This window comes from Myiozetetes cayanensis, unplaced genomic scaffold (genome assembly GCF_022539395.1).
Source record: "Myiozetetes cayanensis isolate MyiCay16 unplaced genomic scaffold, myiCay2020 scf2-11, whole genome shotgun sequence".
Lineage (NCBI taxonomy): Eukaryota > Metazoa > Chordata > Aves > Passeriformes > Tyrannidae > Myiozetetes > Myiozetetes cayanensis.
Genome location: NW_026087411.1, coordinates 93,449,307 through 93,468,335, shown reverse-complemented (window position 1 = coordinate 93,468,335; position 19,029 = coordinate 93,449,307). Strand labels below are relative to the sequence as shown.

Below are 19,029 nucleotides of genomic sequence, written 5' to 3'. Positions count from 1 at the left end.
GAGCTACGTAAAATCCTAAATATTTGCATCTTCTTTTAAACTAATTTTGCAGCACTATTTAACATGATTTTGTTCATTCACCTGCTCATTTCCTAAGGCTTTCAGCACACAGTGGTAATTAACTTTATTGGTAATTAGTGGTTAAGAGCCCCAGAAATTATCAGTTTTCCACCTTCTGATAAGAGTGCCCAAAATGATGAAATCTGGAATGACCAGGTTTACATTTTCCTATAATTTCTTTTAACAAAGAGCACAACCATAAAATCACTCAGCCAATGATTTTTACAACAGAAAATGCAGCCAGTTGAATACATATGCCAAAATTTAATTAGTAGGCTAGACTTAGACATCACACTGAAGTAGTGCAAGGTGAGTTGGCAGTGTAGGCCTTTTATAAGCAGAAGACGCCCTAGGCTGTTAAATTTACTCCCTGGGCTGCTGTAGTGGTGCTAACAATTTTCACCAGGCTGCCTTATTTGCCTTTTAGCCTCATCTGCACTATGACCTTCCTGTTAGCACATGTAATTAGCTATGTGGGAAGCATATTTCTGGCTGTTTAGGATGATTACACTACTTGCAACAAGGGAATCTTTTACAGAAAGTTTGATTTGCAGAATTTTGTCCATCTGATCCAAGATAATAGGAAAATGGGTTCTTCATTCACTCCTTTTTAAATTGAGTGTTCTGACAATCTTCATTGCAGACTGATTTGTTTCTACTGTAGTCATTAATGTCACCATTTTGAGTGATATTATAGCATGGTATATGTGCAAAATATATACAAATTCTACACAAAAATTTGTCTAAATGTTTTAGTTGTATTTGAACAGTAATGCCACAGAGAATATTTGTCTTTTTTTTCATAAATAAAGACACTAATTAGTGAATTTCACCTATAGTGTCAAAACAGCATTTGTAAACTATGTAAATTCAAAAGTTCACCTTTGCAAACCGGTTTACTCTGGTTCCAAGTGCTGTCTTTTATACAACGCATGGTAGATGAACTTGGAGGCTCCATCAAGTACCCTGGATTGCACTGATAGCTGACTGTCTTATTAAAGGTGAAATCATTTCCAAACTGAATGCCATTTGCTAATGCACCTGGATCTCCACAGTTGATCACTAGTGAGGAAAAGAAAAAAGGTGGTTTTGTTGTTTTTAATAAATGTTGAACCATGTTTACATTGAACCATGGATACCTAAAGTATTTTTTTGTGTACAAAACAAGAACAATTCTGATCAACATATTTCACACAAGAATAAAAACATAGTCTCTAATTTTCATCTAGGAAGTTATCTTTGTCTGTCATTTCAATAGCTTGGCCAAATATTGTTTTCCTTTAACACAGTATCCTAAGCTGGTGTGCTCTACTGCCACTGCAGTCTGTTAGTGCTAGTTTAGATTTGACAGTAGTTTGACAGGAATTTTTCCTCCTTCATACTGGTATCTTTGTCACATTATGCCTAATGGTGGTGGTGCAATGCAGTTCCAGCAGTGTTATGAAATTCTTCTTCTTTTTTTTTTTTCTTTTTTTTTTGTATTTATGACTGTACTGATGTACTATGACTTTGTCCTTGTCAGTGAGGCCACTAGCCCTGCTTGCCTTGTAGCATTCCTCTGGTCTCTGCCCACTTTCCTTGATGGAATAGCCCAGTCTTGCTGCTCCCTGATTCTTGGTTGATTGATCGACTCTGACTTGTTTGGCTTACAATAAAAACTGTCACAGTACTGTATCCAATTACACAAAATCTAACTTAGAGCTACCAGAACTTCATCCTCAAACATAAACCACAAGGATAAAAAAGGAGAAAAAAAAAAAAAAGCTAGAGGAAATTATTGAGGAACACCTAAGTAAAATATTATTCTAAAGAATTATACTATATTATAGTTATATTATCAATGTTGACACTCATGTGTGTCAACAAATACAATAAAATTACTTATGTAGCCATCTTAAAAGATAATTTGGAAACATTTCACATGTATTAAAAGGGCATATACCTTGAGATATATAAAAAATATTCATGTATTACAAGACACTATCTATCAAAACAATATTTTTCAGTAGGAAAACATGGATGACTAACTACATTAAAGCTTTAGAAGAAGAAAGTTTCCTTCTGACCTGTGCAGTCTGGAGCAGTGCCAGTCCACGTCCCATTAGCAGTACAATGTCTAGTAGTTAGCCCCGAAGTTTTATAACCTTCCCAGCAGGCATAAATGACTGAGCTGGAGAATAATATCCCATCAGTGTATATTATCATACCATTGGCTGGGGTGCCAGGGTTCCCACAAGATACAGCTGCAAAGAAGAGATTTTTTAAAAAATTAAAAATCAATATTTCAATGAGATGTGACTAACTGGGGGAAAAAAAGTAAACATGAACAACTAGATTAAAAGCTCATCTTTAAAAAAATGTATAGCAAGTTTTACTAGGAAAATATTTAATAGGTATATTCTTAAATTAATTATTTCTGTTTCTTAATATTATCACTTTACTTGCATTTGAAAGGGGCTTTCTTCTTTAATTTGTTTTTGGTTTTGTTCTTTTTTCTGAAAATAGAAGGTTGAAGCAAACAATATAAAGAAAGGGTGGAAAAAAACCAGGGTTTCAAACACTTATAATTGCCACTGACTTCTCCTGTCCTACTATACTTTATGTCTTCATGTAAGGGAAGTAGAAAGAATTTTGCAAAACTTCAATATTTACTGAAAATACCGATCCAAATACTAATCCTGTGCACACTGCCATTTTCATACAGTTATGATGATATCTGCACTGACAGAAGATTAGTCTGTACTGAAGAATATGGTAAAAGAACAATTATTACATAAGGCTACTGTGATAAAATGCCTAGGTGAAAAAAAATATGAATTTGTTAAAAAGATTTTGTCCTATCTTTCATTTTATCGTTTAGTTTAGGAGACAACAGATACCACAAAATTCACCAACTCCAAAGAATTAGAGAAGTAGCTTTTCAAAGCAAGAAGTCATTAGAAAACTGAATTTGAAGTCTTCTATTCCTGTTTTCTGATTCTGACTGCACAACTAGAAAATTAAAAAAAATTCTTTATTTTTATGTTTATTATTTTATCTTATTTTACAATGTGATTTTCAGAAATATTCTCTGTTTCGTTTCTTCTAAAAAAGAGGTAGTACATATATCATTATATATTATATATATATCTCATTAAAAATTAGTTTAACTTGCGTGGAGAAATATACATTAATTTATACTTAATTAGGAATAAAACTTTATTTTATAATTTGTTTAGTACTTGATGCACAGATATTACATAGAAAGAGAAGATGAAAGTATTTTATTGCTATAAAACAGATGACAGATTTATTACTCCATTTTCATATCTTCAATCAAAAGCATTCGTTTAATCTTATATTTACTCTGGTATCTACTATCTATTTTCAGACTCAATATTGTTTAATTGAAATAATTTTCTCACAAACTTCTTATATATTACAAAACTTTACAGTTTGGATTTAGGTTTTCAAGCAAAAAAATGAGCTGCTTGCAAACTTTTTTATATTACCTCTCTGCAGAGCATTATGAAAGTATATTTCTGTGTAATATTTTTTCAGTCAAAGAATAAAAAGTCAGTAAACGTCATTCACTGTCATGATAAATACCAGTGGTATCAACACCTACCTTCACACACAGGCTGGATTCCTGACCAGGAACCATTGAGCAGGCATGTTCGCTCTGCAGATCCTCTCAGCTGATAACCCATTTCACAGGAGAAACGTAGCAAACTTTTTATTTTGAACTCCTCCCCTAGCCTAGACCCATGAGGCGGAACACCCGGATCATCACAATAACCGGGATTATTTCCTGTAAAACACAACGTAGTAGAACTACCAGCAGAGACATTACGTGCAAATGCAGTGGCAGGGACGATACTCTCTTGTGAAGAGCACTACTAACTGCATTGTTTCTGTTATAATCAATCCCTTTTCTTCTGGTATAAGGGTGTGAAACAAAAGCTAAAATACATGTCATTTTTACCCTACTTCTACTCTCAGATCAATACAGACCTAAACATAGAAGGTGATATAAATAAAAGATGTGAACATGTGAACCACCTCTGTCACTTTTTGACAGTTCAACAACTTTGTTGTCTTTTTGACATAAATTATATTTTCTACACATTGTATTTTACTGTTCAACTTCTGTCCGAGTAATAACTTCTAATAACAAGAATTAGATAACAGCATGAGTGAGGTGAAGCATATTCAAGTTTCTTAAGAAATGCATTTGAAATACATATATCCACACTGGCCAAGAGACACTCCCTGAATTCAAGGCTAACTTGTGGGCTTTAAGTGCATCAACTTGTTTAGTACTACATTCTTCTAGAAGAGATTGTTCTTGTTACCCTGCCCTACAGCATTTGGACATAGATTTCCTGATCTAAGTACACGCTTTTAAACAGTGTGAGTGTCTTGAAGCCAGCTGGTATATTCTGTCCACACATATATCATAAAACTCACTTTCCAAAACATGGTGGCTCTATCCAAACTGACTGTTGAGAATGATCTCTGGCACACACAAACTTGTGAAGTATTTGTAAGGTTGCTAGGGCTGAAAATATTCTGGGAACAATTCTAAGAGTATAATGGTCCCAGTGATTAAGTACTAGCTTCTGTAACTTATGCCCTGGCACTGTTAAAGCAGAATTCCAGATATGGCCTCTGGATACTGCCTTCTTCCACTTACTCTAAGACATTACTATTTCACAGACACTTCTGTCTGCTTAAAATGTGTGAAAAACAATGAGGACTGTGATTGAGGCTACGACTGTGGCACGTTTCCAGCATGAAACGACTATGTGGCACATACTTTGGCTTGTGAAAGGAAAGGAATTGTTCAGGGTAGAATGATCTATGATTCTGAAAATCTAATGATGTCTTAGTTTGCTTTGGGACTTCACTGAGGGAATTATTACAAATGAGTAACTATAGAATTTTTTTTTCTTGGACACATCTAATTTTGACTTGGAGAAAATCTGAACTGGGACCACGCAATTTTACAGTCAAAGGGTATAGACAAAGGCAGTTACAGTATTATAAAGGTCTAGACACTTTTTTATTTAGTAATGTAGATGACTACATATCCATTATCAAAAAATGAATGTGAGTCATCTCAAACAACAATCTCAACTATCGCTTAATTCATAAGATACAAGAGGCCGACACTGTAAAGGGTCCCAGGTGACAACAGACCCTGAGACCATATTTATACCACCATGAAATCATCATGTATTCAAATATATATTAATATATAATAAAGAATAAATCCCATGCAGAAACAGACTACAGGTTTTAAACATTATATTTGGACTGTTTTTCATATCCCTGAAGTACAAAACCAATTAGAGTTCTCAGCCATCCTGGGCACAATCATTCTTTTGTTGACATTATGACAATGAATCATTCATATTGGATTTTGATGGAGTAATCTCCTGAATATCTAATATGAAAAATGTAGTTATTTTTATAATTCTAAATACCTTAGAGAAATGAGATACTGTTGGAAGTTCCCTGTAAGAGGTATATTCATAGTGGAGAAAAACCCCTGAAGTAAAGGAGAACTGAAGAAAAAACAGCTTTGGAATGCAGCTAAACTACTAGACAACAGATAACTTCCTACCTCAGAGACTGTTTTTCATGTTAAAAAAGTGTTATGTTTATTCAACTTAGTAACAATGTTGTGAGAGAAAATCTTACTTTATATGTAATATGCAGTTTCAATTATTGCTAGCCCTGTCCCTATTTGTTGATTGTAACCCCTCTGCTTATTGGCCCCTGATATTTAAAATTTATAGCTTTTCCCCCTTCTTTCTATCTCTTCTCACCCATATTTGGATGTGTTTAGCTCAATTTCTCCTTTTATAGACATCCCTTTGCATGAAACTCCCTTAATTCCTCCCAAATTCCACACATTCCATGCTGTACCACATAAAAGCTAGCTCACCCCTGAAATAAAGATTCGTCCATTTTGTCTTCACTTTGTGTGATTTCTGTGCAAAGTGGACACACGGTCTTAATATTTAGGAGGTGTGACAGCTTTCTCCTCCAATAAGAGACTTTTTAGGGTTTTCTTTGGTTGTTTTTTAGATAGCTTTTTTGTTTGGTTTGGGTTTTTGTTTTTTCTGGGGTTGGTTTTGGTTTTGGTTTGGTTTGGTTTGGGTTTTTGTGTGGTTTTGTTGTTTGTTTGTTTGTTTGTTTGTTTTAATTTGAGCTAACAGATAGATTTTCATTTTCCTCAGGAATCCCCTTGCTCTCAAGATGCTGTTCCATCACGTCCAAACTTAGAAAATTCAATTCTGCATCAGTAGCAATATTTTAGTTACACTAGATATATTTTTCCCACCCTAGCAGATGAGTGTAATGCTCTTATAATATTTTCAAAAATCTATGAGTCTATAAAAATACTATCATATTTGTGACTGATATCTGAAGAGCCTAAATTATTAGCCATTAAAATTTCCTTCCAACTGCATGAGAAATCTCCTTGTGATAAGAAATGGTGGATAACAGCACTAGAGGGCCCTGACCTTAAAAATGTTGAAGTCTTGGTGCAATTTCAGGTCTGGTGTATTATGCTGGATAAAAAGGTGTAAGTGACATAAATGTCACTTAAGGTAAGCAAGAAAAGGGTTTGAGATAAGCAAGAAAAGCCTTGTGTAAAAGCTATATGATTGTCCTTCAGAGATTCCCTTCAGGTCTAGCCATAGAGATTATGAGATCCAGCAGTTTGAGAAGATTCTAAACTATTTCCTTCTTGAGCAGCATAGATCAGAAAAGAAATACTGGTGATTTAAATTCACTTCCTTTCCCCAATATTTCAAATTCAGTTCAGCATGCTTTCAGAATCAGCTCATAAATGGATCATTTTCTATTAACATATATTTAGAGCTTTCTCAAAGTACTGAATTTAAATAGGCTACACTTGTTTATATTAAATATTCAAATCAGGTCAAATCTGAATTGAACTGCATTGATTCAGATCAGCCCAACAATGGGCATGTCCAAGAGTTCAAAGTGAATTATAAGCAAATTGTATAATAAGTAACTATAAACAATTTTCTCACTAGGAAATTTTATTCTTAAATGAGTCAGGTATTTGTTTCCTTATATATTGAAGTGTGTAGACTTATTTCCCCTACAAAACCTATTAAAATGCTTTGGATGTCCTTAGCAGCCAACCCTTGCCTGAGCTCACCACTCCAACAAAACTGTGAAATGGTTTATGGCTTCTACTAAATTTGCATAGTCTGTGAGAGAATAAACTGTTCCTGTACTTCCTGAACATGCCAGACATTTATGGCATTTGCACACTGCGACACTAATAAAGCATACTTCTGTAAGTGAAAAGAGGAGCAATATGAAGTTTATAATGAAGCAATAATGAAGTTTACCATTAGTATCTTTGCTGTGGAAGTTTTTATTCATCATTTTCTGATGTAACAACCTTTGTTTACGCATAACAGTGCTCATAAAAATGAAATTTAATATATGCATCCTTTTTAATCAAAACCCAAGCTGGTTTTAAGTACTGTTTTAAGTGTTCTATACACTGCAGCATGCAACGACAGTATCTAGCTAAGGAGTGAATTTGTGAAGTAATGACAAAGAGAATGACACAATTATGGTAATATTTCAATAAATGGGTATGATCTAGCTGAGTGGCTATTGGTGAAATTAAAATATACTTGGAAAAGAAATAAATATCTGACTGTAGCTAAAAACATGCGTGTGACAAGGTGACATTCAGATACTGGTTGGTACATGTACCTGAACAGTGAGGGAGGGTCCCACTCCAGTGGCTATCCTCTTGGCACTCCCTTGTAGAATTTCCTATGAGCCTTCGACCCGCTGTGCAAGAATAGTGAACTATGGAGCCATATGTAAATTTGTCTCCTGAAAGAACTGCATTTGCAGGTACCCCAGGATGTCCACAAGAAATGGCTAACAAAGCAAAGAGTACAATATTATGGTTTCATGGGACAGAAAAAGAATCTATTATAACCTTTAAATATAAGGCTGGTTCCACAAAACATACACTTCTGTCTGGATTTCAACTCTCTCATATGTTCAGTTTTGTTGTTGCTATAGAAGATTTACTGGTCATTTGTAAGATTAAACACAAAACATATAAAATTAACCCATCCAGTTCAGCCATTCTCTGAAAATATAAAACTTTCTTTCCTCATTCATTTCTGTTCACTGTCCTTCCCTAGAAATAGTACACATTATTTCAGTTACAGTCAGGAAAGAATAAACCAAATAAGATTAATGTTGCAATGTGCTATACATTACAGATATGATTATCATATCTGTAGCTCTATCATGTCTATAAAATAACTAGATACAATTTAAGCAGTACAGTGAAATATAATATTCTGTAGTATTACTATAGCAATGTGTTGCACTAGACTGAGCAAGAGGAAAATGGATTACTGAACATTTTTTCTAATTTTTAAATCATATTTATAGTTAAGTTAAATGGGTACTTTTTGTTTGAAAAAATCAGATAAACATTTTTGGTACATAACTAGCAAACATAACTACTTAAGATCTGTTATACGAAGAAACATAAGTCATCTTAAGGTGGACAAGAAATCATATTCTGAATGTCTTCTGTATAAAAATTAGGTCATCCAATAAAGAAAGAAATAACAAAGAAAAATTTTGCATAAATTTAGTAAACAGTCACATGAACAGGCAGCATTTAAATAGACCATTTGAACTTTAGAAGCTTGATAAGTTACTTGAAAGAATTATCCATGATTAAAATACCTTTTTAGAAAAAAAAAGCACCTATTTTTCTGACAACTATTTCTGACACATAACAAAATTTTCTCTGTTGTACCAGATCCCATGATAATGTCAATCTGACTGCATAATGATTTCTGACAAGGTTTGTGGTCCTGACCAATGTTGTGTGTTTCTCTTGTTCTTCTTGTGTTGGCTTAAGTGTTCATGTAGCAAATGGTATGGTAAACCAGGCCACTGGTCTAGCTGAACAGTACTCCCACAGAAAAAATCAGTGTTTCGCTTTCAGCCAGAGCAGTTACCTTAAAGAGCTTACTTCAGTGCCATGGAAATGCAAGTCCTGCCACAATTCTGGAAATTTCTGAAATTTCTATTTGTTTACTCTTGAACTAGAATTGATCATGGTAAATTGTGTCTACTTTGCGTTCAAAACTTATCTCAACTGCCTCTCCAAGCACTTTGCCTTATCACCAAAATCAATCTTGAAAAAATCACACTTGGGAAAAAGAGATTATCACTGATGACCTTTGAAAACCACATCTCTCTTATAGTACTTGAAAAAGCTCTGAGTGACTGAATCTGTGAATAAACAGATTTTTCTCTCACAAAGAGCCCTAATCATTTCATTGAATTTTCCTTAGAGGAAAGAAATTTGATTTGTCCTAGTGATACTTAGGGTTCAGAAGGTGTTTCAGCCCAACAGCAGCAAATTAGTAAGAGTTAATCCAGTAGGTTTAACTGAGGTCTAATTTTTAGATTGAGGGATATAGACACCTCCCAGGCTCATTTGAAAGTTCCAATGGACTCAATCAATAGTCCCCAAAGAAAGGTCATGAATTCCTATTATAAAGGCATGGATATCTATGATTTTTCTTGAGCTCTGTCTAAAAGCAGAAAGTCATATAAATGCTATCAAACTTCCAAAACATTTGGTGGGGAAAGATGGGTAGCTATTTTAGGTGATTTAGATCCTCCATCCTCTTTTACTCCTTGCATAAGGAACATCTCTTCACACTGAAACTCCAGTCTTTGAAGTAGGAAGGGATCACTGACAGATTTGGGCCACGGACTTTCATAATGGTTTTTCTAAGATACAAAAGTTAAGGAATATGCTTGTATCAGTAAAATGATCTCACCAAGTGAAAAATGTATAGAGATTTTTGTATTTAAAATGCTATATTTTGCCTAATTATTTTACTATTGAAATGTGAATAAACACATTTTTCTGGTTATAGCTCTTATTGACAGATATTGAAAGTGTAGATTTTTGTGAAAAATCAAAACAAAACTGCTTAGGTCATGTGAATATTAGATACATAATAGTACGAAGACCTAGCATAACAAAGAAATATTTTCACTAACCTAATTACATTTATAAATCTGTTTATAATATACATTTATATATATATATACACATATATATTATAAATATAATATATATATGTATATAATATATATATAATATATATAATAAAATACATTTATAAGCTCTGTTATAAATCTGTAAAACAAATAGTTTTAGTAAAAAATCACAATTTGTAAAGCAAAAACTATAAAATAATCTGATGTGTTTCAAATTAAAGTATACTCCAATTTAATTTATTATTCCTATAATTGCATTGTAAATCAGAAATCATGTCAGCACATTAATAGTGACCAGAGAAGAAAAATATCTCAGTGGAAATTAAAGTCAGCCAAACTGTTATTCAAGATCTGCAGTTCACTGAACTGATTGTAGGAAACATCAGGAAAAAGTGATGGAGGAAGTATGAAGTGATGTTATAAAAAGACTCTCTTGAGCAAAATTTTTCCCTAGCTGTTTCCAGATATCTTAACAATTCACCAAAAGGGGAAATTAATGTTAACTTTCTGGCATTAGAAATAATATTTCTGCAATTCCCTGTAAACATATTTTTAATAATGGCAAGTTGCATGATTATCTTGTCTTAATGTTTTCTTAGTGAGACATACAATTTGCAATATGTTGATCCTTACACTTTTTTTTTTTTTGTTTTTGGTCTATCATGGTTTTAAATCATGTAGCACTCTTCAACACTAATCCAACTGAATGAATACTTACACAAACACTTTGGTAATGATCTATCCCATAAACCATTAGCTTTACAGGTCAGTGCAGATGAGCCCAACAGATAAAAGCCCTTCTTGCAGTGGTATGCCACACTTGTTCCGTATTTGAAACTTTCAGGATAATTCTGCTGTCCATGCCGAATTGCATTTTCCACAAAGCCAGGATCAGAACAGTTCACCACTGTAAGACAAACAGTATTCATTATTGATGCACAATAACAATATTATAAGTGCAACAATTATTTTCATTACTTCACTAGCAGCTCATGACTGTGGTCCATATGATATCCTTTGTGGGTTTTATTTGACTTAAATATCAGGTATGTTGACTCTAAGTCTAGATTTTTTTGCTTTGAAAGTAATACTATGATTTTACTCCAGTACTTGTAATAGTCTTGGTCCTACAAGTTCAAAGATAGAAGAGAAATTGGAAGATTTTTTTATCATTCTCTTGGTAGCATCAGTTTGGTCTTCTACGTAATTTTATGTGAATGAACTGAAATTAAAATCAAAACATGTTTAAATAACATGTTAACATTTTCTTTTTTAATTTCCTGTAATTAAAAAAAAATATTTTCAAGATTAACAAGAACATTTTCTGCTATTAATGTGTAGAAAAAGGAATATGGTGAAAAATCAAATATTTGATAATGGAGCAGGAGTAAGGATAAGCACCAAAAAGCATAAAGTAATTTTTTCAAGTAGCAGTTAAAATCATAAAAAATTATGGGTTTTATCATAGCTGTTTAGTTTTTATATAAGGTATATCTACCCTCCCCAATAATTTCTTTTATACTTTGTTGTGAACATAGAATCATAGAATCATTTAATAGTTTGGGTTGGAAGGGACCTTTGCAAACACCAAATTTTGCTGTTAATCTGAAAACTATCTGTAAAGTTACAAATGCCTACTCCACCTCTCAACTGTCTTCAGTCTAAAGATAATGGTATAAGTAAATAACAATAATAATAAAAAAATACTTAAAATATTATTAGTAGAATAAATTAAAGATCGTGAAAAATTGACAGGAACATACCTTTCGAGTATATCATCTATTTAAAATGAATTTTCATGAAAAACAGATCAATGGAGAAGAATATGAGATAATATTATCATTTTAGACATAAGACATACAGAGTCACTAATGAACTGTTTTTTACTCCTGACTAATATTTTTTAAAAAATGTTAATTTTTATCATTTATAAAATTTAAATTTGTTGATTAGATAATACACTAGAACAAGGCAGCCTTTGCAAATGTTCATTCATTCAGCTAAAAAGTGTCATGATTTACAATAAAATACCCTAAAACTTTATTTGGGGAAAAATCCAATTATAATTAGTTTTATTTCCCTTTGTCTTTTAAAATCACGATCTTAAAAGTATTAAATTGTCATGATTTCAACCTCATAATTCTAGACAAACATACCAAGGCCTACCTAGTTCTGAAGAACATCCCATATGAATCCAAAGTTTTCCTTCATAATAATTATTTTAGAAGTAATATTGAATTAGAAGTAATATAAAATGTTGAGAAGGAGAACCTTCTTTGGTATGAAGAAACCCATTTTTTATCTATCAATTTTTATTAAAAACATTGAAGATAAAATTGCATAGAAAAGTCAAATACATTTAAAAAGCACTAATTACTGCAATGATGTACATAAAACACTAGTAAGGCATTATTTAGGCTGATGATGTTCAGTGAAACAGACCCACCTGTTTGTTTTAGTTTTTCTTTGTTCCTAAGCAGCAGTAAAGCTACAGAGTCTCCTAATTTAAACTATTCCTATTTTGTTTTATGGTGAATGTTATGACATAATTCACCAGAGAAGTTACATTTAGCTTACATTGTAACAGTTTAGCTTATATTTCATACTACCAACTTTTATTTAGACTTAATGCTGTAACCATATCAATTTTCTACATAAATCAAAATATGTAGGTTAAATAAATTTGTGTTTACACTGATATTTCATTGACAGAAAGAATTTCTCTCTTTACCTCCTTTTGTTGTTTTCTGTTCCATAAGACAGAAAAAAAAATAATCTCACTGCTGTTTGGAACCTGTGGAAAATTTGGATGTGGAAGTCTCTGTACTTGCCTTGAAGAACTCTGAAAATTCTTACTTTCTGGGGATTTCTATTATCGAGAGAAAAAGCTTTATTTTTTTTACATTACACATTTTTTGTTACTGCTTTCTTTCAATGATTACTAATCACTATCAGCTAAGTCTAATTCTTTCACTGGGAATGTAACTACCACTGCAGCACAAGGATGCATGTGGAAGTCTGTAAAAGGTACAGTAGACTGACAGGAAGCCTTAACAAAATACTAACCGATATCTGAATGAGCTCACATGTCTGCATTCACAGGGCAATTCTTTCCTACAGAAACTAGCACAGTTCCCAGAAGCACCACACGCTGCATCCCAATTAAACCTCTTAGGTGATTACACGTGGTGCAGTGCTGTGTAGATGCCATTGTAAAGATTCTGCTTTGGGAAGTAGCCTGCATCCTCTGCACAGTTATAAGTTGCCTTGTACAAACATATCCTTAAACTCGATTTTTCCACATAGGTACATACATTCCCAAACATTTGAATCTGCATCTGTATCAATGCAAAGTAATGAATGTCAGCACTTGTTCTCTGGCATGAGGCCAGTAGACAGTGGCCATCTCCATGCTGTTGTGCTCTGCTACCATCCAGACTACGGAGAATTTCTCTGAATGACTCATGATGAGTGGTCCTGCTGTCTATAATAACCCCTGAACCATGCTCCAAACAATTCCTGTGAATGTGCCACTTGGTTCAGATGAAAAACTTGGAGAATCTTCTAAATAGGTAGAGGCAATTAAGCTCCCAAGCCAGAGCACTGTTTAGTTTAAAAATACGGACAGATTTAATTTCCAATGTAGAAATGAATATTTAAAAATAATTCTATTTATCTAAAACTTCTATTTTACGGTAATTTGATTGCCAACTCCACAATTTCACATCATATCAAAAGCTGATGTTCGGGATTGTATGGAATATTTGTACTGAACTGTACTCAGCTGTACTCAGCTGCACAGAACTAAACACAGATCTTCTGAGACCTATGCCCATGTTCTAATCAGTACACCAATTTACAATGAAACTGCACATCAAAAAGTAATTGCATCATAATAGCACTTTTCCATTCTACTGATATTTACCTGTTTTAAGCAACTATACCAGTAAGAGCAGCTTTTTCTTTAAATAATCTCCATAAGTAAAAAATATGGAACTGTGTTTTATGACTGTAAAAATCCTCTGGAAAAATAATAATTATACTCCTACCCCAATAGTCCAAATGTGAATTAATATCCATTTATCAATATGTCAATCATATTTAAAATTTTTCTACATTAGATATTTTATCCTGGTGCAACTAGGACTCCTTGCTGTACTCACATAGATCCACAGCATAGATGCATGTTTAGTAGCCTATATTTAGTATCATCCACATTTGTTTTAGGTCAGGACTACAGCACTAAAAATTTGGCATGTGCAGCTTAAGTAGTGTATACACTTTTACACTGAGATTTCATTAACAAATACACAAAACTAGAGAAAATTTGCATGAGGACACACGCTACTGATTTTTTTTCCCAAGCTGTAGGACAAGATTCATACTGCTTTTTAGGCTTAGTTTCTTGTGAGATTTAATGGGTTAGCATGACAAGTTAGCTTATGTAAAGTCAGTATTAGAAATTAAGTAAAAAGAACTTTGTTTCATGCCATATGCTGGCCTAAAGCTACCAAAAAGCAATTCTAACAGAACTATCTTTGCAAGTCAATAGGGAGAACTGAGAAACTTAATACTCCATGTCGACCAGAAATATGGAATGTTCAAGGAATATATTGCAGTCCCAAAGTATCAATTTGTCTGTGTGATACAGAGTTCTCATTCTTATACCAGTAGTATCTGTTTAGGTAGATCAATGAATGAAATACAGGATAGTCACCGAATGCATAATTTAAGCATGTGCTCTGTGCAACAAAATTCTTGTATCATACATGGTCTTATCAAATGATTACGCATTTATTATTATTATTACCCCTCAAATTAAAGAGCAAACAAAATTATGCCTGCAGTGCCATTTAAGATCAGCTATAGATTTTTAAATATATACACAAATGTGCTATTGTTAAGAAGGCCTGCAGTAAGGAGTACTTTAGAAAAGAATTTGAGTTGGTCAGCATACAGAACTAGGGCAGTATTTTCCCTGATTGCCTTTCTCCCTGGGGACTCAGTTGTAAATCACTGTGAGAGCAGACGGAGATTGCTTTCTCTCAATGACACCTGTCAAGGGTTACATGGGAAATGAATTCTGGCAGTCTCGGTTTAGTCTTCTGAGAAAAGCTGGAGAATGCTTCAAGTCTGCCCTGATAACTGGAATCTCACACTGAGTAGATTCAAACCCTTGAGGACAAAGAAGTGAAAAGACCATGTCAGAGTCCTTTAGGGTAGCTTTCTGTTAAAAAGTTGAATGAATATCAAAAAAGTACATAATTCACAGTATTTCATTTCTTGTTCTTACTCTCCTTTTTTTTTCTTTCATGACAGAAACAATCTTAGGTTTCTTTTATAAAGTTTCATATCTGATCAACAGCATTTTAAAACTTTTTATTTGAAAAATATTGCATTAATGTTGGGATCTAGAACATGTATAGAGACTGACACTCAGTGAATAAAGAATAGAGAATTCACTCTGACTTTATGACAAGTTCTTAAAAATGCTGCCTATAAAAAGAAAGCAGTGTTTGTGAAAGCATGGTGACAAAATTGTCAGTAAATGGAATTTCAGTAAAGTTCAGTTCAAAGTCAACAGTATGCAAGAATTATAACTTCTCAGATTTTGCCAGGTATTACAATAGAAAATTGATCAGAAAGATAAAATACTTACCTGTTATTTTTCTCTACATGTTTTGTCTATATTCAAATTCATTTGTGGGGATCTATGTGTAAGTAGTACCAACACAATAACTTTTGTCAGAATAGTACAAACTCTGGGGTCATGTCTTAAAGTCTTTTTATATTTTTCCTTAATCAGAGTATTGTTTTGCACATGGAAGAGGAGCTCTATTCAGTTGCCCCAAAAGATGTTTCTACTACCTCTGAGATGTCTTTGGCTAATTTCCAGGCAGATTTCCCTCCAGAGAGGTACAGAAATAATTTTAAATTTTGTGTCATTCCTGTCAGATTCAGGTAAATGTCAGAAAATTCATGGCATCTCCAATGGCACCTCACCTCTTTATTTAGGAAACTTACTGCTAATTATCCTTCTGAAGGATATCAACATGCTATTAACATGAATGGATAAACTATCTCTGACATTTAAAGTATTAAAAAGTCACAACAAAGGCCTCTGACTTTGGAAAAACAAAACTGAACAAAACACAACGTTTCTCAGCTTGTATGAATCCTTGATACCACCATAGATGGAAAATTGCTTAAATTCAGAGCTGTTTTGTCTGTGGATAAGAAGAATTGGTCATCAGTCTCGATCTCTCCCACCTTTCTATCAGCTATCATCAGAAAGGTTATTTTCCTTGTCAGTGAAGTAATGGGACATGTTACCCCTGGTTCAAATGATATACTCACTAAAGAAAGCACCGTAAAAGTGGGCATTCCTTGTAGACACTAGATTCTTGATAAGACAAAAAAGTCTAATTAAACTTTTCAAGAAACTATCAGTAATAAGATAAAGAAATTCAGTACAAAACTAGTATAAATACACAAGGAGAGACCTGAATTCATTAATGGCCAGTCTTCGCGAGCGAAGATCCGGGGAAGGTCTTTACACCTTCCAGCCTGCGCATTGGATTTTTTAGGTGAGACACAGTGTGCGCGGAACTGAGCCCACCCTTTAATCCTAAGGTTCATCTACCGGGGCCAAGCGAGCTTGGACAGTGGCAGCGAGGTCCTTAGGACGTAGATGGGTTGCCTTTAAGGGCTAACAAGCTCCACCTGCCCGGGAGTGGCCCTGACCGGGAATCGAACCCGGGTCTCCGCGGTGATAGCGCGGCGCCTTTACCACTAGACCAGAATTCATTAATACTAACAAATAGCCTGGACTTACTGATAGAGACTGGAGAATGTGAGCTAACACAAACTTTTGCAACTTTGTCAAACAGATCCTCCGAGCAAAATATTTTCAGTTTTAAGAAACACATTTTTAATAGGAGAAAAGCTCTTAAATCTCATTCATAAGAAGATAAAAGACATGACTCTGCCTTAATACAGACAGCAAGTGTTAGGCCAGTCTATCCAATGCCAAAGCAAAGAAATCCTAGCAAGAAAATCATCTTCTTGCAAATACTTGCATTCTAGAAGATGTGGTTAAGTGTGGTGTTTAATACAACAGTATAATAATATATGGAAAAATGACCTGTAGCACAATCAGGAGTGCAGAGCCCTGATGAGACCATCTAATTCAGTTCTCATTTTGGTGGTTAAGAGTTATTATGAAAAGTAGAAAGTATAGAGATTTTCTTTCTTTGCTTCTGAAGACAAAATAGAAAGTTGATCCAAACTGATAACAAAAAGAAATCCACACTGAACATACTTGGTTTAGGATTTAGTATTTTGACAGATAGTTCTGGAGTAGCAGATTCAGGCTGCACCAAGTCCTAGTCAGGTAGGTTTGCAGAAGAGAACAGAGATTTGGGTACTGGAATTTTTCTGATGCCATTTGATTCCAGTTTAAAGGCAAGCAACTGACCTTGAATACTTGACCTATTCTTTATAAAATAAATAAAAGTAGAGTCCATAGAGTCCATATTGAAATCCTTTGTTTCACACAAGTAGCACATATGATCTTTTGTGTGCATTACTTCTTTGTAACCTACATTACTTTGTTTTTCAGAATATGGACCTAATATCCAGTCTATCAATATCTTTATCAGACACCTACAATCTGTTCACTGGTTTATTGTTTTTATGTCATATGCCTCAAAATAGCTTCTACTGGTGTAGTACATGCTTTCTCAATGCTGAATCCTATAAGATGCTGATATTTAATGATAACGTACATTATTTTCTTCTAAATCACTGAGGCAGACTGATTATCTTCTGACTATGAAATAGATGCAAATTGACAGAGAAGTGAAAGCCAAGACATGAGGTGAATCATGTAAGATATGCTGAAAGATCTCAACAGCCTGGAGGAAACTTCCTGAGATGCTGTATATCCTTCAGTGCTTTTTTCTTGAAGGTTCCAGATGGAAATGTAGGTTCTAATTTATGGTTCTAATTTTAAAATGTTGTTCCTGGTCATATTCAAAGCTGGAATTGTCTGGGTTCATTTACAAATTTTAATAAGTGCTAATTTCCACATATGTAAAACAAAAACATATTAAAAAATGCTTAGTGTCTGGAAAGAATGTGATTATTACTTCCGCTATGGAACATGCAAACAAATAGAACACAAAAAGTTCTCCAGAAATGCAGTGGCTAGTAAGCTTTTCTTTAGTATTTTCTTTCACAGGAAAAATGTTCAATCAGTGTAAGTATGCTTTTTGTTCTTTGTAACTCGTCTTTTATGGGAAGGAAATTGCAGCCAGTGAAGTCGTGCTAAAGATACAAACATTGGGACTAATAAGAAGTTAACTTCAGCTATTGTACCTTTATTATCTCCACCTGTTGGTTTATTAAAAATCTTATTGTATTACAATTGTTGTTCCTAAGAATAATAATTATCTTTGGTGATTAGCTCATCATATTGTTTCAGAGCTGGCTGATGCAATTTCAAGCTCAGTGTGTGTGGAATTAGATCTTTCATTCTCATTAAAACAATAAAGAGATGGCAATTCCCTCAGTCACTACCCTCAGAATTTATTCAAGTGAGTTAACTAGCAGAGCAATATAATTATTGGAACAGAGAAACAGGAATTAGCAAACTGTTTTTATTTAGGCTCATGTATTTTTTTTCCCTTTTATACTGTTTTGTTTTCCTAGACTTTGGTGAACAAACTTCTCCATCTCATCTGTGAGGCATTTAAGTAAGGTTTTATTTGTTGAAAACACATGCTTTTTCACTTATCCTGTAGATGCAGTCTGGATCTTTGTTTGACTGTCAGAGGCAGAGATTGAGTAACTTTGCTGAAGCTCAACCCG

The 19,029-nt window shown here is 33.8% G+C and overlaps 1 protein-coding gene across 3 annotated transcripts in view; it reads right to left on the bottom strand.

Moving 5' to 3' along the window:
• Nucleotides 1–19,029, bottom strand: part of CSMD1 (CUB and Sushi multiple domains 1) — a 1,108,336-nt gene that overhangs the window by 27,896 nt on the left and 1,061,411 nt on the right. For all 3 annotated transcript variants that reach the window (XR_007628921.1, XM_050315426.1, XM_050315427.1), the window contains exons 55-59: nt 10,877–11,065; nt 7,816–7,989; nt 3,668–3,850; nt 2,127–2,303; nt 943–1,122 (exon numbers count right to left, since the gene is read on the bottom strand). Coding sequence is in view for 2 of the 3 variants with exons in the window: in XM_050315426.1 (XP_050171383.1) it covers nt 943–1,122; nt 2,127–2,303; nt 3,668–3,850; nt 7,816–7,989; nt 10,877–11,065 (903 nt within the window). In the remaining variant the exon portion in view is untranslated. The remainder of the gene's footprint in view (nt 1–942; nt 1,123–2,126; nt 2,304–3,667; nt 3,851–7,815; nt 7,990–10,876; nt 11,066–19,029) is intronic.